Genomic DNA, 26,964 nt, shown 5'->3' on the forward strand with positions numbered 1-26,964 from the left:
AAAAAATTTATGTTATTTAGTTTTGAATGTTTATACTGTTATTGAGAGTGATACCATTAGCTTTCAAGCATTTGATAATTCCTCATAACGTCTCTCCAGCTGGAATGCTCTGCTTTAACATCTCTTTATCATCTTTTCTGCCTGCTCACCAACAAATTCCTTTTGGTGTATGCTGCTGCTTTTTAAAAAGCTAAAATTTTTTCCAGCTTTATTGAGGTATAATTGACAAATAAAAATTGAGTTTATTTAGGTTGTACAATATGGTTAAGCGTACATTGTGATGATTTAATATATGTATACATTGTGAAATGATTAGTGGAATCAAATTAATTAATGCATCCATAATCCCAAATATCTGGAGAAGGAAATGGCAATCCACTCCATTATTCTTCCTGGAAAATCCCAGGGACAGAGGAGCCTGGTGGGCCACAGTCTGTTTCATCACAAAGTGTCAGCCATGACTTAGTGACTAAACAACAACAACAAGCTCACATAGTTACCATTTTTTTGTGTGTGGTGATAACACTTAAGATCTACTCTTTTAGCAAATTTCATGTATGCAACATAGTGTTATTAACTATAATCACCATGATGGACATTAGATTTCAAGAACTTTCATTTTATAAATGAAAGAAATAATTAATGTGACATACTGAGAAAATAAAAAAGTTTAAGGTGAAAGAGATCGAAAGATACCTCAAGTTTTTATAATAAACCTGATACTAGTGGAGCAAAAATGAGGTTATATATTCATATTAGTATTTGAATAAACTTCAGAACGACATGACTGAAGCAGCAGCTTCAGTCTTAGCTGACTTAGCAGCAGCAGCAAACTTCAGAAGAACTGGAAATAGGCTTTAAAGCACATGTTTTTTAGGTTAATTTTGAAATTATTTGCATAGTTTTGTAAGTGTGAGCCTTGTGTTCATTTCCGGTCAGAAGATTCGTAACTTTGACCAAATAATCAAATATATCTAGATTTAAAAGTATTTAGCACTATTGCTTTGGAGGATTCACATAAAAAATCAAGAGAAAAATACCGTTGGTAGCTTGATAGGGATTGCATTGAATCTATAGATTGCTTTGGGTAGAATAGCCATTTTGACAATATTGATTCTTCCAATCCATGAGCATGGTATGTTCCTCCATCTGTTTGTGTCCTCTTTGATTTCTTTCATCAGTGTTTTATAGTTTTCTATGTATAGGTCTTTTGTTTCTTTAGGTAGATATATTCCTAAGTATTTTATTCTTTTTGTTGCAATGGTGAATGGTATTGTTTCCTTAATTTCTCTTTCTGTTTTTTCATTGTTAGTATATAGGAATGCAAGGGATTTCTGTGTGTTAATTTTATATCCTGCAACTTTACTATATTCATTGATTAGCTCTAGTAATTTTCTGGTAGAGTCTTTAGGGTTTTCTATGTAGAGGATCATGTCATCTGCAAACAGCGAGAGTTTCACTTCTTCTTTTCCTATCTGGATTCCTTTTACTTCTTTTTCTGCTCTGATTGCTGTGGCCAAAACTTCCAACACTATGTTGAATAGTAGTGGTGAGAGTGGGCATCCTTGTCTTGTTCCTGATTTCAGGGGAAATGCTTTCAATTTTTCACCATTGAGGGTGATGCTTGCTGTGGGTTTGTCATATATAGCTTTTATTATGTTGAGGTATGTTCCTTCTATTCCTGCTTTCTGGAGAGTTTTAATCATGAATCGGTGTTGAATTTTGTCAAAGACTTTCTCTGCATCTATTGAGATAATCATATGGTTTTTATCTTTCAGTTTGTTAATGTGGTGTATTACATTGATTGATTTGCGGATATTAAAGAATCCTTGCATTCCTGGGATAAAGCCCACTTGGTCGTGGTGTATGATTTTTTTAATATGTTGTTGGATTCTGTTTGCTAGAATTTTGTTAAGGATTTTTGCATCTATGTTCATCAGTGATATTGGCCTATAGTTTTCTTTTTTTGTGGCATCTTTGTCTGGTTTTGGAATTAGGGTGATGGTGGCCTCATAGAATGAGTTTGGAAGCTTACCTTCATCTGCAATTTTCTGGAAGAGTTTGAGTAAGATAGGTGTTAGCTCTTCTCTAAATTTTTGGTAGCATTCAGCTGTGAAGCCATCTGGTCCTGGGCTTTTGTTTGCTGGAAGATTTTTGATGACAGTTTCGATTTCCTTGCTTGTGATGGGCCTGTTAAGATCTTCTATTTCTTCCTGGTTCAGTTTTGGAAGGTTATACTTTTCTAAGAATTTGTCCATTTCATCCAAGTTGCCCATTTTATTGGCATAGAGCTGCTGGTAGTAGTCTCTTATGATCCTTTGTATTTCAGTGTTGTCTGTTGTGATCTCTCCATTTTCATTTCTAATTTTGTTAATTTGGTTCTTCTCTCTTTGTTTCTTAATGAGTCTTGCTAATGGTTTGTCAATTTTGTTTGTTTTTTCAAAAAACCAGCTTTTAGCTTTGTTGATAGTCAGTACTAGGAACAAAGCAACCCATTAATCAGACAGGAAAGTAGTAATCTGAGAAGTGATTTTAATTTTTCAGAAAAATTTTAAATCTCAGCCTTAGAGAGAATCAAGCCAGTGGACAATGCTGAAATATAAGAAGAAGGGTGAAGTAACTATTTACTCAAATAGGACTTAAATGACTTACTTATTTAAACTATGAGAAATATCCTTGGAAAAATGGAGATACTTATATTCAATGTATCTAAATAAACTAAATTTACACAACTAGGAAAAAGTAAGTGAATAGAGTAAAAGGAGTAGATTCTTAAAAGAAAGAAATATTTGCTTTTATATTCCTGTTATGATAGCAATAAAATTTTCTTTTTGTAAGAAATGAGAAAAATATCAGTGAATATTAGAAAAGTGTTTTTTCCCCCTGATTTTCAAAATATTTAAAGTTGAAGTCCAGTTCAGAACAATAAAAGCATCATCTATAAGTAAGTCATGATGCTTTAGGGAGTTGTCCTTATCACCTAGTATTACAAGTCTTTTTAACATTATGATTTTCTACTAGTGATTTTCCTTGTTTTAGTGAATCACCTCAAAAACACTTGGGACCTGTATGGCAACTGCAGTGGATAGAACAAGATCGAGGGACAACAGGTGATGACAAAAGAGAAATACTAGTTTCTATATCAGCGGATGGAAGAATCTCTAAATGGGTTATACGGAAAGGCCTGGACTGTCATGGTAAAAATAAATAAATACACTCACACTCTCTCTCTCTCTCTCTCTCTCTCACACACACCCACCTGCCGCCCCCCCAAATTATCTTTCTCTTGTTATGTGCTGAATTAAAAATTCCTAGTGAACAATGTATAAAAGTTGGTAAATTTAGGTTTGACTAAATAAGAGAAAAACTGGGCTTGATCATTTTGCTAAGCATCTAACTCTGGTATTTGCTTATTTTAACTTAATGACATGCAAAGAATGGCAGAACTCATTTTATTTGCAGAAGGGACATATATCTACAATACTCTTTCATGTGGTAGAAAGGTATCTATTTTTTCTTTAAAGATTTGATGCGCTTGAGGCGAACGACTGCTAGCACCAGCAAAAAAGGAGGGGAAAAGGAAAAGAAAGGTGAAGCTTTGATATCTCGACAGGCTCCTGGAATGTGTTTTGCTTTTCATCCCAAGGTAAATTATTTCAACACGACTTCTAATCATTGAAGTGTATTAAGATATAAGACTAGGGACTTCCCTGGCAGTCCAGTGGTTGAGATGTCACTGTCCAAGGCAGGAGGTGCAGGTATTGCAAGCAGATTCTTTACCTCTGAGTCTTTATCGCTTCAGTCATATTCTCACTGCATTCATTCTCACATTCCTATAATCTGCTTGTCACCTTGATTCTAGAAGAGTGGTTCTCAATATGGGCAGGGAGGGGAGTACTTTCCACCAGGGGCATTTCACAATGTCTTCTTCAGATATCTTTGGTTGTTGCAGCTGCGGGAGGCGGGATGTAGGGAGGAGAGTTATATCCAGTGAGCAGAGTCCAGGGATGCTGCTAAACACTCTACAATGCACAAGACAACCACCGTCCTCTCCCCACACAAACAAAGAATTTGCTGGCTCAAAACACCAATATTGCTCCTCTGATTTCATCTTTGACTGATAAAGCATGTTATTTAGTCTCCAAATAGTCAAGGCTTTTCTAAGGATCTTTCTGTTGGTTTCTAATTCAATTCCATCATGATCAGAGAACAAACTTCTTATAAACTGAATCCTTTTGAATTTATTGAGATTTGTTTCAGAGCCTAGAATGTGATGTTTACTTGTAAATATTCCCTGTGCATTTGAGAAAAGTGTATATTCTGCTACTGTTGGGTGAAATGTTCTGTGAATATCAATCAGGTTAAGTTGGTTGATGATATTGTTCAAGTTCACTATATCCTTCCTAATTTTCTGCCTGTTTCTTCCATGATTTATTGACAGAAAGGTATTGAAGTGTCTGACCATAATTGTGAATTTGTCTTTTCTCCCTTTGAAATTCTATCAATTTTTTCTTTATATGTCTTGAAGCTTTAAGTACATAAGCATTTAGAATTGTCATGTTCTCTTGATTAATCAATTCCCTTATTATACAATGACCTTATTTATAGCTGTTAACATTCTCTACTCTGAAATCTACTTAGTCTGACATTAATGTAGCCACTACACCTTTCTTTTAGCTAATATTAGCACAGTTTATCATTTTACATTCTTTTACATTTAACCTATTTATGTCTTTATATTTAAAGTATGTTTCTTATAGGCAGCATATAGTTGAATTTTGCTTTTTTATCCAGTCCTAGAGTCTCTGATTTTTGTGATATTTACACAATTTACCTTTAGTTTGATTGTTGATTTAGTTTGGTTTGAGTCTGTCATCATTCTTGACTAATTTATGTTTAGGAAGAGGTGCGAAACATATTTGACCCCTTTGTCTGGAGGTAGGACTCTGAAGGGCTAACTCAGCTCCAAAGCACTCTGATGCAGCTGCATCATAGTTTAACTTAAATCTCTACCTGTTCCTGTTTCCCTCAAAGAGATTGTTTCTGAAAGAACTTCCCAATAAACCTCTTGCATGGAAATCTCAGTCTCAGGTTTACATACTGAGGAACCCAACTTTAGACAGTGACCTTGAGGAGCTCTAGAGAAAGACGTTTATCTGTGTGCTAAGTTGTTTCAGTCATGTCCAACTCTTTGTGACACTTTGGACTATAGCCCACCAGGCTCCTATGTCCATGGGATTCTCCAGGCAAGAATACTGGAGTGGTTTGCCATGCCATCCCCCAGGGGATTATCCCAACCCAGGGATTGAACCCACATCTCTTGTGTCTCCTGCATTGGCAGGCAGGTTCTTTACCATTGAGCTATCAGGGAAGCCCAGGGAAAGATGACCTACTTATAAATACTACTGAGTTAATCATTGTTCATATATAAAAAAGGAATTATATCCCTACCCCTTTATATGCAAAAACTTTTAGAAGAAAATATGGGAGAATATCTCTATGACTTAAAAGTAGGAACAGTTTCTTAAAGCACAAAATCCTAATAATGTAAACTATATAATACCAGCTACATTAAAATGAGAACTTTTATTTACTAAATGACACTAGGAGTTTGTGAAAAAAAAAATAAGCTGTATGCTGGGACAAGATTTTTGCAACCTAATAATAGACAAAGCATATGTAATAGGATATATTAGGAACTTATTCAAATGAATATGAAAAAGAAAGATCATTAGTAAAATGGTCAAGAAATATGAACAGAAGAGGAGATTCAATTGGCCAATAAACATAAAAATGTGCTCAACTTTGTTAATATCCACATAAATGAAACTTAAAACCATTCAGTGTAAGTTAATACCTAATAGAATGGCAAAATCTAAGATTTCTGATGTAACCAAGCTGTTGAAGAGAATGTGTGTCAAAAGGAACTTTTATATTCTGCTGAGTGTAAATTGATATTACTACTTTGGGGGGGGAAATGGACTTTATTTTGTAATTTAAACTACATAGACCCCCATGATCTAGTAATTGCATTCTTAAGTACTGATGTATGCTAGAGCAATGTGTCTCAGATTTCAGGGTTCTTATAACTTACCTGGGAATCTTGTTAAAATGATTCTGACTCAGCAGGTCTGGGGCAGGGCCTGACATTCTGCAGTTCTATAATACTACCAGGTGGTGCTGACTTGACATAGCTCCACATAGAGCCCTGACTTTCAGACTTTCTGACTATAACTTCAGTATAGAAAACACATTTTAAATCCCTATTTGGTAATACATCTGAGATGTCCGAGACTCCGTATAGTTTAATCTCTCCTTCTCAGCAAGAATCGTGTTATTATTGTCATCTGTCTTCTCTCTAATTCTAGTGAAATAATACTGTTTCCCTGGATTGTTAATTCTCTTGTCAGGTAGCTCTAAATGTTAGAAAGTTTCTTCCTCATTTTAAGTGAATGTTTGTCCATGTAATTTCTAGATAGGATACTAAGTTCTACACTCTATTTTAGCAAAGAAAAGAATCTGTATTTTCTTTGCACAGCCATCCTTCAGGGAGTTTAATTATTATAAAATCATGATCTAAGAAAAAGACAACAGTTGTCTACAAGATAGTATTTCTAGTTTTAGTTCTTGAACTTGTTTTAAGAAATCTTGAATTCTGTCTTCTATTTAGCACATTTACTAATACATCACAAGTTAATGCATTTTGACTTTTTGTGTTTAGGACACAAATATCTATTTAGCTGGTACTGAAGAAGGTCATATTCACAAGTGTTCCTGTTCATATAACGAACAATATCTAGATACCTACAGAGGACATAAGGTTAGTTTTAATTACAGTAGCTATGGAAAATTTTATCTTATTATATTTCTGAAAAAAACAGTATCATTAGACACAGCATTTTTATGCAATAATTTATAACTTTGGATTTAAAAATACAAGCTTGAATTTGTATATAAAACACCCATAGTATGTGGGGCTTTTAATTTGGCTTCTAGATGTCCTTGATTTCTTTTCATAAGTTATTAGGCCACAATTTTTGCTTCTAAAAGACTGCTGATTTAACATGCTGATCTCAAAGTAAAACTGTCTCTGGCATATATGTATTCCCTACATTTTTAAATGATAGTTCCTACCATGTTTTCTCCCTTATTTTTGTTTATTTTTCTTAATATTCCTAAACTATAGTATATGCTAATATTTAGTAAGTACAGTAGCAAATATATTTGTATGCTTCTGTATGTCATAATTTAGGGAAGAGATTCAACTTTGACCTAGTATTCTTAGCTAAGATAATACTTACACAATAATGCATGGTATATAAAGCTTTTAGAAATCTGAGCATTTTAAGTTTGTTGGTCAAATATAAGACATTAAATACTACTTACTATGTATCTTAATTTATTTTTCTAATCCTAGGGACCAGTGTATAAAATAGCATGGAACCCATTTTGCCATGATGTTTTCTTAAGCTGTTCTGCAGATTGGGGTGTTATTATATGGCAACATGAGAATCTCAAACCATTTTTGAGTTTTTATCCAACTACTTATGTTGTTTATGATATTGCCTGGTCTCCAAAATCATCCTACATATTTGCAGCCGCAAATGAGAGCAGAGTGGAGATTTGGGACCTTCACATCAGCACGTAAATATTAGCATTTTTCTTGAAGATAATTGTAGATAATAAAAGTAGAAGATAATTGCAGTTCCATCTAAATGGTGCCTGATGGTTTTGACATTGGTTAGAGAGAACTATAGTTACTTTAAAACAAGTAATAGTTCACACTGTGGGAGTCCTTTATAAATAAACTGATGTGCCAGGATAATATATTAATTACCTATATCATATGTATTAATAGTTTCAAAATATTTGAATGAAAATAGGTTACTCTATCTCCTCAATTAAAAAAAAATTTTTATTTATTTATTTGGCTGCATCAGGTGTTAGTTGTACCATGTAAGATCTTTTAGTTGTGACATGCAAACTCTTAGTTGCAGTATGTGGGATCTAGTTCCCTGACCAAGGATTGAAGCCAGGTCCCCTGCATTGGGAGCGTGGAGTCTGGCTACTGAAACACCACGGTACTCCCCCATCAAATTTTTATAGACTGATATAGGATATCATAACAACCTTGAATTCTTTGTCATTGTCTGGTTTATGGAAGAATGCAGAGAGGCACTTTTCTAATTGTTCTTAACTGAAGACCTTTTATTAGTAATATAAAGAAAGGGAGCAAAATAAGTATTTTTTTAAATGATATTTACTTAGTCTCTTACTTCATTTTAAAACATATTTGAAGAGACATGCATTTAATTAAAATTTTTTTAAGTGTTACGTCAAAGTTATTAGAGGGCCATAGACCGTCATTTTTAGTATGAAAGTTTATACAGTGCTGGAATTGTGTTTAATGATTCTACTTCTTCAATCATTATTTCAATATTAGAAAATACTGTAGACCTTTAGACAAGTTATTAAGGAGGAGAAGCATGGAAATACGTTCTTGTTTGAAATAAATGATATAAAATTCAGTGGGTAATGGGTAATAATCACAATTTTTTTCCTAGAGATTAATAGTCTAGTAACTTTAAAATTTTGTCACAACTCATTCTATAAAACAATTTGAACCAAAAACTCAAGGAGTACAACACAAAACAATTTATTTTTGAGTATGAGATGACTAACGTAGCAAGTGGTTACTTACAGGAGTGTCATCTCTGATTTTTTTTTTCCTAGTAAGATTGTAGTTCCCAGGCAAAATTTCTTCAGAAGAGATATGCAAGTTACTGCTTCTTGTCAATGGATTGTTTTGGATGAGCAATAGTAGAGAAGGTTCTTGTTCAGATAACCTTGGAACAAGGTTCTAAATCTTGTTCAGATTCACTTCTGGTCCAGGGATTCATTTGTATCAAAACATCCTTCCCTTAAAAGACATTTATTATTTAACAAGTTGTACTAGAGATCCTCAGAGAAACTGAACCAATAAAATAGAGATGGTGGGAGGGAGAGAGAAAGAGACAGAGAGATTTAAAAATATTGGCTCATGTGATTGTGGGCTGGCAATTCCCAAGTTTGCTTGACAGGGTAGCAAGCCGGAGTTTCCATCAGGGGAGTCCACGTTGCAGTCTTGAGTGCAAAGGCAGTATAGAGGCAGAAATTTATTCCGCTTTGAGGACCTCAGTCTTTTCTTTTAAGGCTTTCAACAAATTAGATGAGGCCAACTCACTTTGTGGAGGATAATTTGCTTTATTCAAATTCTACTGATTTAAGTTAATCATATCATACCTTCACAGCAATGTGTAGACTGGTGTTTGACTAAACAACTGAAAACCACAGCCTACCCAAGTTAATGCATAAAATTAATCATCACAGGAGTTTAAAGTATGAGTTCACATCTTAATTGTGAATACTTTAATTTATTTAGTTGAAATTAGTTGATTGAAAGAATGAAAGCTTTGATTGAATAAAAGGTGAGAAATAGTTATTTTGCTTTTGGAAACACATAAAGACGCTTTTGGTTTTTGTTACATGAAATCACACATATCTCAGACTTTTCTTAGTCTGTATGTAAAAAGAACATATTAACAATAACTAAATTTACAAATACAGTATTTCATTACAGTTTGGACCCTCTGATTGTCCATGTTGCTAACCCTGGAATCAAGTTCACAACTGTTCTTTTTGCTAAGCAAACAGATTGCCTTCTGGTGGGAGATAGCGATGGACAAGTTGCTGTATATGAATTAAAAAATATGCCCACTACTTTGGACTCTAACAGGGTAAGACTTGAAAGTCAAAATCTTATGTCATTTTATGATTTTATTCAGCTGTAGTTTTGCGTCATACAAGAGATTTACGTTTCTCAAATATCTGAATTGTGGCACAGTGGGAAGATATATGTAAGTCCCAAGAGTGACATGGTGCCTAGTAGGCTTATTTTGCTTGAGCCTCACAGTCTTTATCTGTTAAATGAAAACATCGTTCTTTATTTTTAAAAGTAAATAATGTTGTTGAGCAGAATAATTATAAATATTATATGAAATAATTTAAAACTGTCCCTAGTTTATGGTTGTGACTGTTCTCTGCAAATATTCAAAGACTTTTACAAGATATATTTTTATTTATTTTTGTCAGAAAAGTAGAATTTATGGGTAAGCATGAGTAAGGAGAGGCAGCACCAAGGCTGTCATGAGTGCAGGACCTATTTGTCAGGAGGCCACGATTAGGGATATATTTGACCCTACAGCCATCTAGGACGAGCCGCTTTTCAACCATCATGTTTTCAAATTCACCTGCATTAAACTTAGTAAATCCCCACTTCTTGGAGATGTGGATCGTCTGGTGGCCAGGGAACTTGAACTTGGCTCTGAGGAGGACCTCAATCACAGGTTTATTGTTCTGCTGCTAGGTGTGGATGGCCATTATGACTCTGGCCACTGTTCCCTGGGACTTTCCAAAGGCACCGAGCATACCTGTCTGGAGCCTAGACAGAACAGCATGGCAGTCATGAAGGTCCACTAGGAAGAGTTGTCTCCTCGGCCTCTTAGGGCAACCGGTACAGGCAATAGCCAGGGAGGCTGCTGTTTGCGGCCATTGCACACTGGGCCCCTGTGAGGAAGAGCACAGTCAGCCTAAGTGGCTGCAAAAAGAAATAATATTTTATTTTTAAATCATTTTGGAAATAATATTTTTAGATGTTATCCAGTGTTCCTAAGGTTGCTATTTGTTTCTACTGGTTTGACATTATCCTCTTCCCTAACTCTGATCTTCAGATATCAAAGCTTTGTTATAAAACTTTGATAAGTAAATCAGCATCACTAGATGCCCACTATTTTTAATATTATATATTTATTTTTTTGCTTATTTGTTGTTTAAAAGTTTTTTAAATTGAAGTAAAGTCGATTTATAGTGTTAAATCACATAGAGATTTGGTGTTTTTATATATTATACTTAATTTAACATTATTATAAAATATTGGGTATATTCCCTGTGCTTTACATTATATCCTTGTATCTTATTTATTTTATACCTAGTAATTTATACCTCGTAATCCGCTTCCCTTATCTTGCTACTCTCTCCTCCCCTCTCCCCACTGGTAACCACTAATTTGTTCTCTGTATCTGTGAGTCTTGTTTCTATTTTGTTACATTAATTTGTTCATCTTATTTTTTAGATTCCACATATATGTGAAAACATATAGTATTTATCTTTCTCTGACTTACTTCACTAAGCATGCTGCTAAGCATAATACCCTCCAAATCAATCCATGTTGTTGCAAATGGCAGAATTTCATTTTCTTAAAATTCCTGGGTAGTAATCCACTATATATATATACACACACACACACACATATACACTATATAGATGTCCATTATTTTCAAGATAGCTTTTCAGTATTTTTCTGTTTATGTTTAGATTTCTAGTTTAAGGAATGATCTGGTAAATATTACCATGAATATATTAACATGTTAACAATATTAAAAATATACATGAATCAATAAGAAAAAACACTAAGACTCCAATAGAAGGGTGAGTAAGGTCAGAAACAGTTCATTCACAAAATATGGCTGGTAAATATATTTTAAAATTTAACCTCATTAAAAATATTTCATTAAGTTAAATGAAAAGCATTCATTTTATAGAATTCTCATATATCAGATTAACAGAAATTCTTTTAATTGGCCTACTTATTCAGTTCAGTTCAGTTCAGTTCAGTTCAGTCACTCAGTCATGTCCGACTCTGTGACCCCATGAATCGCAGCACGTCAGGACTCCCTGTCCATCACCAACTCCCGGAGTTTACTCAAACCCATGTCCATCGAGTCGGTGATGCCATCCAGTCATCTCATCCTCTGTCATCCCCTTCTCCTCCTGCCCCCAATCCCTCCCAGCATCAGGGTCTTTTCCAACGAGTCAACTCTTCGCATGAGGTGGCCAAAGTACTGGAGTTTCAGCTTCAGCATCAATCCTTCCAATGAACACCCAGGACTGATCTGCTTTAGGATGGACTGGTTGTATCTCCTTGCAGTCCAAGGGACTCTCAAGAGTCTTCTCCAACACCACAGTTCAAAAGCATCAATTTTTCGGTGCTCAGCTTTCTTCACAGTCCAACTCTCACATCCATACATGACCACTGGCCTACTTATTACTGACAGACATTTGGTAAGATAGGTCTTCTCTTTTTTTTTTTTTCATTTATTTTTATTAGTTGGAGGATAATTACTTTACAATATTGTAGTGGGTTTTGTCATACATTGACATGAATCCGCCACGGATTTACATGTATTCCCCATCCCGATCCCTCCTCCCACCTCCATCTCTACCCGATCCCTCTGGGTCTTCCCATTGTACCAGGCCCGAGCACTTGTCTCATGCATCCAACCTGGGCTGGTGATCTGTTTCACCATAGATAATATACATGTTTCGATGCTGTTCTTTCGAAACATCCCACCCTCACCTTCTCCCACAGAGTCCAAAAGTCTGTTCTGTACATCTGTGTCTCTTTTTCTGTTTTGTGTATAGGGTTATCATTACCATCTTTCTAAATTCCATATATATGTATTAGTATACTGTATTGGTTTTTATCTTTCTGGCTTACTTCACTCTGTATGATGGGCTCCAGTTTCATCCATCTCATTAGAACTGATTCAAATGAATTCTTTTTAATGGCTGAGTAATATTCCATGGTATATATGTACCACAGCTTCCTTATCCATTCATCTGCTGATGGGCATCTAGGTTGCTTCCATGTCCTGGCTATTATAAACACTGCTGCGATGAACATTGGGGTGCACATGTCTCTTTCAGATCTGGTTTCCTCGGTGTGTATGCCCAGAAGTGGGATTGCTGGGTCATATGGCAGTTCTATTTCCAGTTTTTTAAGAAATCTCCACACTGTTCTCCATAGTGGCTGTACTAGTTTGCATTCCCACCAACAGTGTAAGAGGGTTCCCTTTTCTCCACACCCTCTCCAGCATTTATTGCTTGTAGACTTTTGGATAGCAGCCATCCTGACTGGTGTGTGATGGTACCTCATTGTGGTTTTGATTTGCATTTCTCTGATAATGAGTGATGTTGAGCATCTTTTCATATGTTTGTTAGCCATCTGCATGTCTTATTTGGAGAAATGTCTGTTTAGTTCTTTGGCCCATTTTTTGATTGGGTCATTTATTTTTCTGGAATTGAGCTGCAGGAGTTGCTTGTGTATTTTGTAGATTAATCCTTTGTCTGTTGCTTCATTTGCTATTATTTTCTCCCAATCTGAGGGCTGTCTTTTCATCTTGCTTATAGTTTCCTTTGTTGTGCAAAAGCTTTTAAGTTTCATTAGGTCCCATTTGTTTATTTTTGCTTTTATTTCCAATATTCTGGGAGGTGGGTCATAGAGGATCCTGCTGTGATTTATGTCGGAGAGTGTTTTGCCTATGTTCTCCTCTAGGAGTTTTATAGTTTCTGGTCTTACATTTAGATCTTTAATCCATTTTGAGTTTATTTTTGTGTATGGTGTTAGAAAGTGTTCTAGTTTCATTCTTTTACAAGTGGTTGACCAGTTTTCCCAGCACCACTTTTTAAAGAGGTTGTCTTTTTTCCATTGTATATCCTTGCCTCCTTTGTCAAAGATAAGGTGTCCATATGTTCATGGCTTTATCTCTGGGCTTTCTATTCTGTTCCATTGATCTATATTTCTGTCTTTGTGCCAGTACCATACTGTTAGGTCCTCTCTTATACTGACAGTTGAAATAAAAATTAGTGTCAGTTCTTTGGGAGCAATTTGGCAATCTGAACCAGAATTGTTGACTTTTGGAACTCTATCTTACAGAAATATTCATAAAGGCAATCTAAGAAATTACGTTTTGTGATAGGATGAGACAAAAGAGAAAAGGAAAGAAAAAAAGAAAAAGGAACCAATCTAAATATCCAACCAGAGGGAAATATGACTAAGCAAGTCAGAAGTGCTGGTTAGATTTGGGTTACATGTAAGAGGTGGAGTTTTGCCCCAGCCATATGGACTATGTTTGTTAAACAAACAAGCAAACAGAAAATACTTACTTACATACATACTAGCTTGCTTGGAACTTTGTACACAGTTTGGTTCTCTACCCACTTCAAGCCTTTGCTCAAATGTCAATTTCTTAGTGAAGTCTTTCCTGGCCACCTTATTTAAAATTGCAGCCTCTACCCTCCCCCACACTCCCTATTCAATACTCCTCCATGACTAATGTTCTTAATAACACTTATCTTTGTTATCTTTGTGAGCGTGTGTGTGTGTGTGTGTGTGTGTGTGCGCACGTGCGCACGCACATGTGCTCAGTCACTCAGTGGTGATGTCCTGCTCTTTGACACCCCAGGGACTGTAGACCGCAAAGTTCCTCTGTCTATGGGATTTCCCAGGGAAGAATACTGGAGTTTTGATTGATTTATTTTGTTAATTGCCCATCTCCCACAGCTAGATTATAAGCTCTACATAAACATTGAATTTGTCTCTATTGTTCTGGGCTATGTCCCTATGGCTTAGTACAGTGTCTGGCTTATAGTAGTTATCAATAAATGTTTTTTTTTTTTTAATAAATATGCATTGAAAAGCTAGAGAAAAAAAATCACAGAAGCATTGTTTCTTAGAGGTAGGATCATAAGTGAATTTTAGTCTTATACTTATCAGTTTTATAAGTCATTATAGTACACCAAGTAATTGTTTAAATGCATTGGTCTCCTTACAAAATAGTTTTAGTGTGCTCTGAGAATGCATCTCTAATGCCTTATTTTTTCCATGATATAAACTATTTTAATATTTTCATTTTCTCACACATTCACTGAGTATAAGATATTTTAACAGGATGGGGATGTTAATGCTCATAGTGAACCTTGGTTAAGATATACAGCTCAACAGCCAAAAGAAATTAAAAGAGAATTCTATTCTTTATTTAAGTCTTTCAAAGAAACATTAAAATGAATCCAAATATATAGTTCATAGTATTCCTTTTGCTTCTTCCACCCATAGCTCTCAAATCTTAAATATAAACTCAAGGCCTGAATCCATTCTTTTTTGTCTCTGTAATTCTTTCAGTGCTAAGAACTTGTCCACAAGCTCTGAAGTGGGGGCAGTGGGGAAGGGGGGCTTGAATTTTTTCAAAATTTGTATTAGTATGTGTTGGTGTAGTGGTTGGAGGGAAATCTGTAAGCATTAGCATGTTGATTCTTTTCATCGCATGTATTTTTATCTAGTACCTATCAAATGCTACAATAATTTGTCAATATAAATTATAATATTTTGTATACATGTCTTTCTTACTAATTTGAGCTGTTTGAAATTTGTATATTCAAGTATCTAGCATACCACCACATGATAGACATTGAGCAAATGTTGAATAGATGTGTGAATGAACAAACCTACAGAAAAAGGCATATGGTTTCTAAGAAACAACATATGCTTAAGAAACATAATCGGGTCATAAAGAACAAAATAATAAACTCCTATAGAGTCAGACACGACTGAAGTGACTTAGCAGCATAGGAACAAAGAGCAGGAAAATAGTTGACTTTTGAAAGGAGAATAGGAAGAAGAAAAAGGAAAAAATAAGAATGCGTTGGGGAAGGCTTTCACACAGGAGACTGAATTTCAACAATGTTTTGGAGGATCAGGATTTTTCCTGTAGACAAGAGAGTAGAACTGTTATTCCAGACTGAGAGAAAGGCTTGAACAAAAATATTGAATTGAAGAGGTCCCTGGCATGCTGCACTCCATGAGGCTGCAAGGAGTTGGACAGGACTGAGCAACTGAAATGAACTGAACTTGGCATTTTAAGGACATCGTGAGTAGACTTTTTGACTGGTAAAGAGATCACTTGAGAAAAGAGCAACAAAAGGACCAGTTAGGCCATTTAGGACCAGAAAATGTATGACTGCCAAGATGAGGAATTTGATCTTTATTACATAGGTTACCAGGGCTTCCCTGATAGCTCAGTTGGTAAAGAATCCACCTGCAATGTAGGGGACCATGGTCTGATTCCGGTTCAATTCCTGGGTCGGGAAGATCTGCTGGAGGAGGCATAGGCTACCCACTCCAGTATTCTTGGGCTTTCCTTGTGGCTCAGCTGATAGAGAATTCACCTGCAGTGCCAGACACCTGGGTTCGATCCCTGGGTTGGGAAGATCCCCTGGAGAAGGGAAAGGCTACCCACTCCAGTATTCTGGCCTGGAGAATTCCGTGAACTGTGTAGTCCATGGGATGACAAAGAGTCTGACAGGACTGAGCGACTTTCACTTTCATACAGATTACTAAAAACTACTTAAGGTTTACAATTCCAGAAGTGACAAAGGGGGGAAAAATTAAATCCCCATCTCACATTTTGTATAATAGTGAATGGCAAATGGATTGAAGACTATGGGGGAAAATAAACAAACTCCTAAAAGAAACTGTAGGATAATGTGTTAATAATTTAAAGTCAGGATAGATTTTTTTAAAAATGACCACCCCAAATCTCCTACTTTTTTTCAAATTTTTTCCTTTTCTTTATTTGTAAAATAGGTATAATATTGGCACTAGAATCAAAGGTTGTTAGAAAGAATGAAAACGTTTCAGTTTGGTTAAAAAACAAAACGTTTCAGTTTGGTAAAAAAAAAAAAAAAATATTGAAAGGATGGCCTTTTAGGTACCCTGGTGTTTATAATTCAATTTTAAGTTGTTTTAGCATCTGTAAGGCAGACTTGTTCCATCCACTTTCTTAAACGTTTAATAAAGTCTGCTACATAGGAAAAAAAAGAATGAGTTAATATGTGCAAAGTGGTTAGAACCGTTACTGGCACATAGGAAACTCTCTATAAATCTCAATTATTTTTTGTATGATTATTTTGTCAAAATTCTTATTTTCTGTCCAGGATTTCATATTCCAAGTTAAAAACAACAGATTGGAAGAAGAAATTTCCAAGATATATGAAAGACATTTAATATCCAGTGTATGTAAAAACTCCTACAAGACAATAAGAATGATTCAATTTTTTAAATGAGCAACGTATAAAGTATTAACTCAGAGCAGAGGAAACTAAATTATCGAATAAACTTGTAAAGCAACATTCATTCTCATGAATAATGAGGAAATGTGCAATTAAAATTTTACAAGATACCAGTTCATATTGATCAGATTTACCAAAATTAAAATATTAGTTAATATCAAGCATTAGCAGAGTTGTAGGGAACTAGGAATTCTTATGCAGGGATCATGGGAATATGAATTAGCATGACCTCTTTGGAAAGCAGTTCAATAAAACTGAAATTTCAGATATCATGTAAGCCAGTGATACCATGAGATTCTCTTGCACATGTGTACTAAGGGAAATAGGAGTGGCAATATGAGTTTTTTTTTTAATGTTTCTTTTAGACAGAGACGATAACTCAGTTCAGTTTCACTTAAAACATTCACATTACAAAATTTAAAAAAAATTTAGTCTTAGTTCACCTTAAACTCTTAGATTATATATTTTATTATTCTAAGTCTAGGAAACTTTAATAAATACTTTTAAGTGAGTTTTTGTAACAATTAAATTTCTTTAAATCTTTTAAATTGCATTTATAAATTTAATATATTGGATTTTAAATACTTCAATTGTCTTAGGGCAAACAAATCTCAGATACTTAAGGAATTCTTATTAGCTTAATAAGTTTAAAATATTGAATATGCTGAATCTTAAATTTTCCTAAATGTTCCAATGCTTTTTACAAATTAATAATATTTCAGTCTATGATTGCAAATTTAAATCAATTACCTAATTACATTATAGGTAATTTTAATTAGAATCATAAACTTATTTGTTAGATAATCAAATATGACAAATTATTTTATATATAATGAATATTTAAAATACCAAGCATGTATAAATGCTTTAATACAAAAATATTATAATTACCTGTTTGATTTGCTGCATTATTTCTATACTCAGTCTTTATTCTTCTCAGGGCAAACATGTTTTCCCAATAAAGAAATGAGTGAAACATCCCAAGTAGTTTGGAGATGATTTTCTCAACTGTCCTGGATGCATACTGATAGTAGATGTTCAAGGGCATTTTCCCAACTGCCTTGGCTGCCAGGCTGAGCCCTATTTCAGTTGTTTTGTCAACACCCTCCATATGTAGGTGTCTCAAAGCCCATTCTCTTCAAGTCTGGTTACATATTACCTTCATATCACATATTTTCTTGGAAGTCTGCAACTCTGGATGTGTTGCTGCATCTTGATTCATTTCAATTCATTTATTGACTGTGTCATCAATTCTAAATTACAACAGTTTTCCTATCTTGTAGAACTATAATTGTTCTAGAGGTTTAAATGACATCCATTTGGATTCTGTATATCTCCTAGGGCTTTGTTTAGTTTCTTGGTAGTGGTCTGAAAGACGGGCTAATGAGAAAAGAACGCTCATAACAGCCTTGCTTCTATACTGATAAATTGGAAACAATCTAAATGATCATCAGTGGGATATTGGATAAATAAAATGTGGCATAATCACATAAATGACTACAATACAGAAGTTTGATATATATTTCAATATGTCAATTTGACAAATTTTGAACAAATCTTAAAAAACATAGTGTTGCATGACAAAAGCAAATTGTCAGAAGGTAAATAAAATATGTTATGATTTATGTAATATTATTTAGACACACAACTCAAAATTAAGTCCTTTACTTGTTATATTTATAGTTAGTAAAAGAAAATAATATAGATTAGAATGTGAAAGAAAATTTTCATTTTTGTGTTTTGATTTTAATCAGTTAGAGACATCTTTTATTTTGAGCAGTATACTCTGTAAGCAGAAGGCTAAGCTCGGAGAGTCTGAATGTTTTCAAAAAACAAGTGTGTGTGTGGGGGAGGGGGCGGTGTATGTGAATGATTTCAATGCTGGTGAGCAAAAGTTTTCTTTTAACAAATATATTACATACATTAGTAAATAAATACAGTTTCCTAATACAAGTAAGTTTTCATTCTTTTTGGCCATTGAATTTTAAAGGTTCAGGGGGTTATATTTCTGAAAGATTAAACAAAAAATCATTAATCAGATTTTTTGTTAATTATAACTGACCACAGGCTTAACTGGTAACTTCCTCCTTAGCTTTTCAGCGAAGAATTGTAATCATAATAGTAATTTAAAGTCTCAAAATAATTAATGTCAAACCATTATTTCCCATAAAGATATCTTACCATGTAATGTTATGACCTACAATTTCTCTGTTAATTTTAACCAAGAGTTAATCAAAATTTTGCTAGTCATATGGTTTCACCATACAGGAAATACGTATACCAAATTTATGATAAAAGCTGCCTCTGGGAAATGAAAGGTGAGGGAAGAATAGAATTGGAGAGGGGTACAAAGAGAACTTCATCAGTAAAGTTTTATTTATTTTACTAAAAAATATTCAAGGCAAAGATGACATTTGTTGATTTAGGGTAAATATGTAGTTCACAATGGCCAAGTACCAGACAGCCCATGCATCGAGTGTACTGGAACAGGGTTCATTGAGAGAAACCCATGTAGAAAGGATCAATAGCAACTTTAGGACCACAACACCTGCTCATCTTCTCTTGCCCATCACTTTCTCTGACCTTGCACAGAAGGAGAAAGGGCTATGGAGGTTTTAAGTGACATAATTTCTGAAACTCTGGACCCTCCCAATGTGACCAAGGGTCAGAATATCATTTTCACAGGACATGGCAGGACATTGATTCTAGCCCTATCCTACCGATTCAGGGCTCATGTTTACGGTAATGCATCAGCCTGGTGCCTGATATGAACAGGAGGTTGGGGTCCAAACCTTGCAGTTACAAGTTTATGATGCAGTTGGATGTTGACAGGACTTACCACCACATTAGCATTTATTGTTATTTGAAGCACCAGCTCCTCTCTTGGTGCGCTGGGGCTTGGTTGCTGGGGGCCTAAGTCTTGCAAACAAAATTATGGCTTAAGCACTTGGCAGAAGTCAATTTCAGTGGCATGAACCAACTCCTTTTCTGGAGGCAGCCTGTAGAGAATCACTCCTAAATACTGTTTCTACTCTTATGTTTCAGTATACTAATGCTTGCATTTTTTCCTTCGTACTTTTGAATGTACATTTTTTTCCCCAAATTAAGAGAAAAAAAGAGAAATGAAATCTTCAAAAATACAAACACATTCACATACATACACACAAATGTGTGTGTATGTATATGTGTGTGTGTGTATATATATATATATATATATATGTATAAATTAATGCTGAGAGACATTGAAGGCAGAAAAGATAGACCATTCATTCAATAAATATTTACTGAGCATGTGTTATGTGACAGGGTCTATTTTAGGCACTAAAATAAAACTGAACAAGCTATAGTAATGATCTACTAATCTACCCAAGTGAGAGACTGAACTAGATCTAGGTAGGTTTGAGCATCCCTCCCACCCCCCATCTTACCCCTCACAGAGCCCCAAGCTGAGCTCCCTGTGTTATATAGCAGCTTTCCACTAGCTATCTATTTTATACATGATATTGTATATAGAATGTGATAGGCAAGTGTATGAAAGTCATTCAGTCATGTCAACTGTTTGCGACCCCACAGACCATAGAGTCCATGGAATTCTCCAGGCCAAAATACTGGAGTGGGTAGCCTTTCCCTTCTCCAGGGGATCTTCCCGACCCAGGGATAGAATCCAGGTCTCCCTCATTGCAGACAGATTCTTTACCAGCTGAGCCACAATGGTATGTATATATTGTGGACTTCCCTTGTGGCTCAATGGTAAAGAACAACTGCCAATGCAAGAGATATGAGACGTGGATTCGATCTCTGGGTCAGAAAGATCCCCTGGAGAAGGGAAAGGCTACCCACTCCAGTATTCTTGCATGGAGAATCCCATGGACAGACGAACCTGGAAGGCTACTGTCCATGGGATCACAAGGAGTCAGACACTACTGAGGTGGCTTAGAATGCAGGCGTGCACAGCGTGCATGATTGTATACAGTGCTACTCTCTCAGTTTGCCCCACTCTCTCCAGTTTAGCAATTGATTTGGTGTGTCAGAGGTTAAAAGGATAGGGAGTGAACCAGATCACCAGCCCAGGTTGGATGCATGAGACAAGTGTTCGGGCCTGGTGCACTGGGAAGACCCAGAGGGATCGGGTGGAGAGGGAGGTGGGAGAGGGGATCGGGATGGGGAATACTTGTAAATCCATGGCTGATTCATGTCAATGTATGACAAAACCCACTGCAATGTTGTGAAGTAATTAGCCTCCAACTAATAAAAATAAATGAAAAAAAAAAAAGGATAAGGAGGTGCTGAAGAGAGTAGAGTATAAGCTAAAAGATAGGAACTGACTTACATAACATTATCTATGGTGCTTATAACTCTTTGCAGTTTATAAAACACCTTCAACTACATTAGCTCAATCATCTCTTACAACAATCTTTGGAACTGGATGTTAATATTTTCATTATGCATTTAAAGAAACTAACATTCCCAGATATCAGTGATTTCCTCAAGATCAACTTTTCTATGTGATAGAGAAAATCCTAGCCTTCTCTTCCAAGTCCCATCTTTTTACTGTGTCTTTCCTGAAAACTTACCTCCCGTCTTTGGTTTCATTTACCCCTTTGATACAAAGATCATTATTATTAAATGAAATACCAGTCCACACAGAAATTCAGACGTTTTACTCTCTCTAATGAAACACTACAGATCAACAAAGAGCTTAAGGTAGCATTAAGACTAAAAGTGATTTTACAGATGAAAAAACAGGATTAAGCATTAAAGCTAAACAGGAGCTGCCAAAATTGTCCCTTTACTGAATCCTTATAAAATTGTTTATCAAACTTCATTAAGAGAGCCTCTCAAAGGAAAGAGCAATTCATACTAGGAAGTAAATGTTACTGTTTAAACTTAACTCGGTTTGTTTCCTTTTATAGTCCTATTGGATGCTCTTTATATGTGTATCACTAGCTTATAAATTTTAAATGGCATTTTAAACACTACTTTACCTCTAATTTGTATTTTATTGCCTTTTAATTGTGTAACTTTTTTTCTTTTCAGGGAGACGTAATAGTGACTTTGCTTGGGCCCAAGTCAAGTCAAGCATAATTCATCATCAGTAGTAGAACAAGGTTTAATAACCAGCAGTCTGGTTTGTATGAAGTAGGCTGGGATTTTGATTATAGAAAACACTACTTGATGTATAACTTCCATCTAAATTTAATATAAATTTATGAACTTCTACTTCAGATAAATGTGATTAGTTTTATTATTTGAGCTAACTGTAAGGGTTTCATTGTATTTTTCTTAATTTTTGAAATTTATTTCTATTCTTTTTCTTTGTCATATTCCAAGTACATTATAAGTACAAATATGTACTTGTAAAATATCCAAATAGGTTAGAAATTGTTATTCCTTTAGAAGCAAAGCTTATGAAGTATTAGGATTACTTAAAACACAATCTTTATTAAGACAAAAGGTCCATACACTTTTAAATTTCTGCTTTCCGAGCTCTGTTTTCCAGTGTTTATAAATTATGCAGCTGTTAGCATTATGAGAATATTGGATATTCATACCCAATTTTAAATAAGAACTTTATATTCTTAGATCTGAGAGGCATAGCTATAGAACTGAGTTAGACTATTTGACTAGCAAAAGACATGACAGCCAATGTCAGAATTGCATTGTTTGGCCAGCAGGCATCACACTCCCAATTCAGAAATAAGAACTAGCCTGGGACACATCAGGGCATTCTTCTCTGCATCCTTCAGAATCTGCTCTGGGTTTTAAGCCCAGACTAAAGTAGATCCAGATAAAATATAGAGAGTCCCTGATATATAGTTTCCATTGGGATATTATTTTGTGAACAGTTCCAGAGCAACCTTATAGAAATAGGAGGAATGGGAGGCAGCACCTCCTTCAAATATAGATGGCAACAGTGTGTTCCTTGCTGTTTGTTTTAAAAAGTCCTGGTGTTTGTTAACTGAGACCATAGGGCAGTATAGCCTGTTCTATAAAGCATTTTAAGTGGAGAGGAGAGCATAAGGCACTTGAAAGTCACTAAACTGTCTGAAAAGTAATATATATTAAAAACAGAATGGAATCAGTGCAACAGTGGGAATTACCTTTTACAAGTATCCATTCACGATCTTCATTTCTTTGGAGCCATCCTTTAAACAAAACAAAGGCAATTTTTAGGTGGACTGAAAGCTTAGATAAGGTTATAAGGATTATAAATGTTCAGGTTATTAGGATTTATAAATTATAAATTTTCTACTGGTTTAAGTCATTAATTCTTTGTCTTTTTTTTTTTTAAAGGTTTGGACTTCCCATAAAACTTTGTATAACAAAATAAAAATGTAATTGAAAAAAATGTGTCTCTTTTTATTTTATATTTTTTATTTTAGAAAATTTTCACATATTCTATTCTCATTGCTCATCAGTCCTAAATGAAAAGCAAATCCATTTTATTCTTCTTGGATCCTAGGCAACTGATCCTGAACTGAATCTATTCCATTGTATGAAATCATATAATACATAGCTTTTTCAGATTGACTTCTTTCATGTAATAATATGAATTTAAGGTTTTTTTATGTCTGCTCATGGCTTTATAGTTAATTCCTTTTTAGGGCTGAATAATGTCCAATGTCTGAATGTACCACAGTTTGTCACTCACCAACTGAAAGACATTTAGCTTGCTTTAAAAACTGGGCAGTTATGATTAAAGTTGCTATAAACATCCATGCACAGGTTTTTATGTAGAATAAGTTTTCACCTCCTTTGAGAAAATACCAAGGAGTACAATTTCTGGATCATATGGTAAGAGTATATTTAGTTTTGTAAAAAAACAAAACCCTGAACTGTCTTCCAAAGTGGTTATACCATTTTTCATTCCCACCAGCAATTTATGAGAGTTCCTGTTGCTCCACATTCTTGCCAGCTTTGGTGTCACCAGTGGTCCAAATATTGGCCATTCTAGTAGATGTGTAGTGATACCTCATTATTGTTTTAATTTGCATTTCCTAATGATGTTTCCTGATAGAATGTAGAGTTTACCATAAATATTCAAGAATTGTTAGCCAACTCATTTTATCCTGGTTAAGGGCCTAAGAAAAGAGTGGTGGTGACTGGGCTGACTTTAGGTTTTTGTGCTAGGTATTCATGATTTCATTTGGTCATTCTCTACTAGGCATGTCCCATGAAGAACTTACTGAGAGTTCTGAGAGTAAATTGTTAGCTGCTCTTCCAACTTGTGTAGGGAAGGAAGATTGTATTTGCTAGTATATAGCTGTACATCATACTTAGTATGTTCATTAGGTTCATCTCTGTGGTGATGGTGGTGGTAGTGGTGTTCAGTTGCTCAGTCATGTCCAACTCTTTGTGATCCCATGGACTACAGCATGCCAGGCTTTCTTTTCCTTCACCATCCCCTGGAGCTTGCTCAGATTCGTGTCCATTGAGTCAGTGATGCCATCCAACCATCTCATCCTCTGTCATCCCCTTCTCTTCCTGCCTTCAATCTTCCCCAGCATCAAAGTTGTTTCCTATGAGTTGGCTCTTCACATTAGGTAGACAAAGTATTGGAGTTTCAGCTTCAGTATCAGTTCTTCCAATGAATATTCAGGGTTGATTTCCTTTAGGATTGACTAGTGTAATCTGGAGAAGGCAATGGCACCCCACTCCAGTACTCTTGCCTGGAAAATCCTATGGATGGAGGAGCCTGGTGGGCTACAGTCCACGGGGTCGCTAAGAGTTGGACACGACTAAGCGACTTCACTTTCACTTTTCACTTTCATGCATTGGAGAAGGAAATGGCAACTCACTCCAGTGTTCTTGCCTGGAGAATCCCAGGGATGGGGGAGCCTGGTGGGCGGCCATCTATGGGGTTGCACAGAGTCTGACACAACTGAAGCGACTTAGCAGCAGCAGCAGCAGTGTAATCTCCCTGCTGTCCAAGGGACTCTCAAGAGTCTTCTCTAGCACCCTACCTCCATGTCAGTTCAGTTCAGTTCAGTCGCTCAGTCATGACCGACTCTGCGACCCTATGAATCGCAGCATGCCAGGCCTCCCTGTCCATCACCAGCTCCCAGAGTTTACTCAAACTCATGCCCATCAAATTGGTGATGCCATCCAGCCATCTCATCCTCTGTCGTCCCCTTCTCCTCCTGCCCCCAATCCCTCCCAGCATCAGGGTCTTTTCCAATGAGTCAACTCTTCGCATGAGGTGGCCAAAGTACTGGAGTTTCAGCTTCAGCATCAGTCCTTCCAATGAACACCCAGGACTGATCTCCTTTAGGATGGACTGGTTGGATCTCCTTTCAGTCCAAGGGACTCTCAAGAGTCTTCTCCAACACCATAGTTCAAAAGCATCAATCCTTCGGTGCTCAGCTTTCTTCACAGTCCAACTCTTACATCCACACATGACCACTGGAAAAACCATAGCCTTGACCAGACGGACCTTTGTCGGCAAATATTTCTGCTTTTTAATATGCTATCTAGGTTGGCCATAACTTTCCTTCCAAGGAGTAAGCGTCTTTTAATTTCATGGCTGCAGTCACCATCTGCAGTCATTTTGGAGCCCAAAAAAATAAAGTCTGACACTGTTTCCACTGTCTTCCCATCTATTTCCCATGAGGTGATGGGACCAGATGCCATGATCTTAGTTTTCTGAATGTTAAGCTTTAAGCCAGCTTTCTCACTCTCCTCTTTCACTTTCTTTTTTTTTTCTCTTTCACTTTCATCAAGAGGCTTTTTAGTTCCTCTTCACTCTCTGCCATAAGGGTGGTGTCATCTGCCTATCTGAGAATATTGATATTTCTCCCAGCAATCTCGATTCCAGCTTGTGCTTCTTCCAGCCCAGTGTTTCTCATGATGTACTCTGCATATAAGTTAAATAAGCAGGATGACAATATACAGCCTTGACGTACTCCTTTTCCTATTTGGAACCAGTCTGTTGGGTTGTAGTTACTTACAATTATAAATGAGAGATAAAACACTAGTATTTGCTACTTTGTCCCAGTAGGAGTCTCTCAAAATGTTGCATCCTACTGTGAATAGATTGCTATCAACATGCTAGTAACAATGTGCATGTTAAAGTTCTTTGCATTTTGCAAAACAACTTCAAGTCCATTGTCACATTATATACCCTTACAGTGATCCTATGAGACAGGTGGGGCAAGAAGTATTATTACCATAATCTTTATTTTCCAGATGATATGTGCATGCATGCTCAGTTGCACAGTCATGTCTGACTCTGAGACCCTGTGGACTGTAGTCTGTGAGGCTCCTCTGTCCATGGGATTTTCAGGCAAGAATACTGGAGTGGGTTACCATTTCCTCCTCCAAGGGATCTTCCTGACCCAAGGATCGAACCCTGTCTGCTGTGTCTCCTGCATGGGCAGGTGGGTTCTTCTCTGCTGAGCCACCTAGGAAGCCCTCTAGATGATATAATTAAGGCTTAAAGAGATGATATCATTTGCCAAAGACCATATATCTGGTAACTTGAACTTCACCTAGAGACCTGAACTTAAACCCAAAGCTTTGAGCAGCTCTTATACATTTTCCACTATTGTGTAGTCAATGGTTCATGTCTATATGGTTTGCCGAGGTCTTATACATCAAAACATACAGCAATCTTGATTCCAGCTTGTGCTTCCTCCAGCCTAGCATTTCTCATGATGTACTCTCCATATAAGTTGAAAAGAGTATGTATTCTTCTAGAATTATGGTTTTATCTCCAAATAATAATGCTTATAGCAGTTTTTCTCAGTTTTTATCCCCTGTGGTTAGACCTTGCCATATGGACCCCGTTTGCTGGGAGCACTCTCCTCGCTCCTCACTCCTCTTCAATGTGTTAGCTCTTCACTCACACTTCAGATCTCAGTTCACACCTCATATTCTCAGGAGAAACACTTTGGAGCTCCCGCCTATAGAACCTGCCACCCAGCGAGGCTAAATTTGCTCCAAATATCTTGAATGTGAAGG

General features: G+C 35.9%; 1 protein-coding gene and 1 pseudogene across 1 annotated transcript in view; one reads left to right on the plus strand and one right to left on the minus strand.

Moving 5' to 3' along the window:
* DNAI4 (dynein axonemal intermediate chain 4) overlaps nucleotides 1-10,518 on the plus strand; it is a 94,975-nt gene extending 84,457 nt beyond the window's left edge. Inside the window, exons 12-17 of the mRNA XM_061168458.1 lie at nucleotides 3,040-3,197; nucleotides 3,525-3,646; nucleotides 6,722-6,820; nucleotides 7,418-7,644; nucleotides 9,620-9,776; nucleotides 10,252-10,518. Of these exons, the coding sequence (XP_061024441.1) occupies nucleotides 3,040-3,197; nucleotides 3,525-3,646; nucleotides 6,722-6,820; nucleotides 7,418-7,644; nucleotides 9,620-9,776; nucleotides 10,252-10,518 (1,030 nt within the window). The remainder of the gene's footprint in view (nucleotides 1-3,039; nucleotides 3,198-3,524; nucleotides 3,647-6,721; nucleotides 6,821-7,417; nucleotides 7,645-9,619; nucleotides 9,777-10,251) is intronic.
* Nucleotides 10,519-10,522: 4 nt separating this feature from the next.
* On the minus strand, nucleotides 10,523-10,642 carry LOC133041828 (small nucleolar RNA SNORA70; annotated as a pseudogene).
* Nucleotides 10,643-26,964: the final 16,322 nt, after the last annotated feature.

The sequence above is a fragment of the Dama dama genome, chromosome 20 (genome assembly GCF_033118175.1).
Source record: "Dama dama isolate Ldn47 chromosome 20, ASM3311817v1, whole genome shotgun sequence".
Lineage (NCBI taxonomy): Eukaryota > Metazoa > Chordata > Mammalia > Artiodactyla > Cervidae > Dama > Dama dama.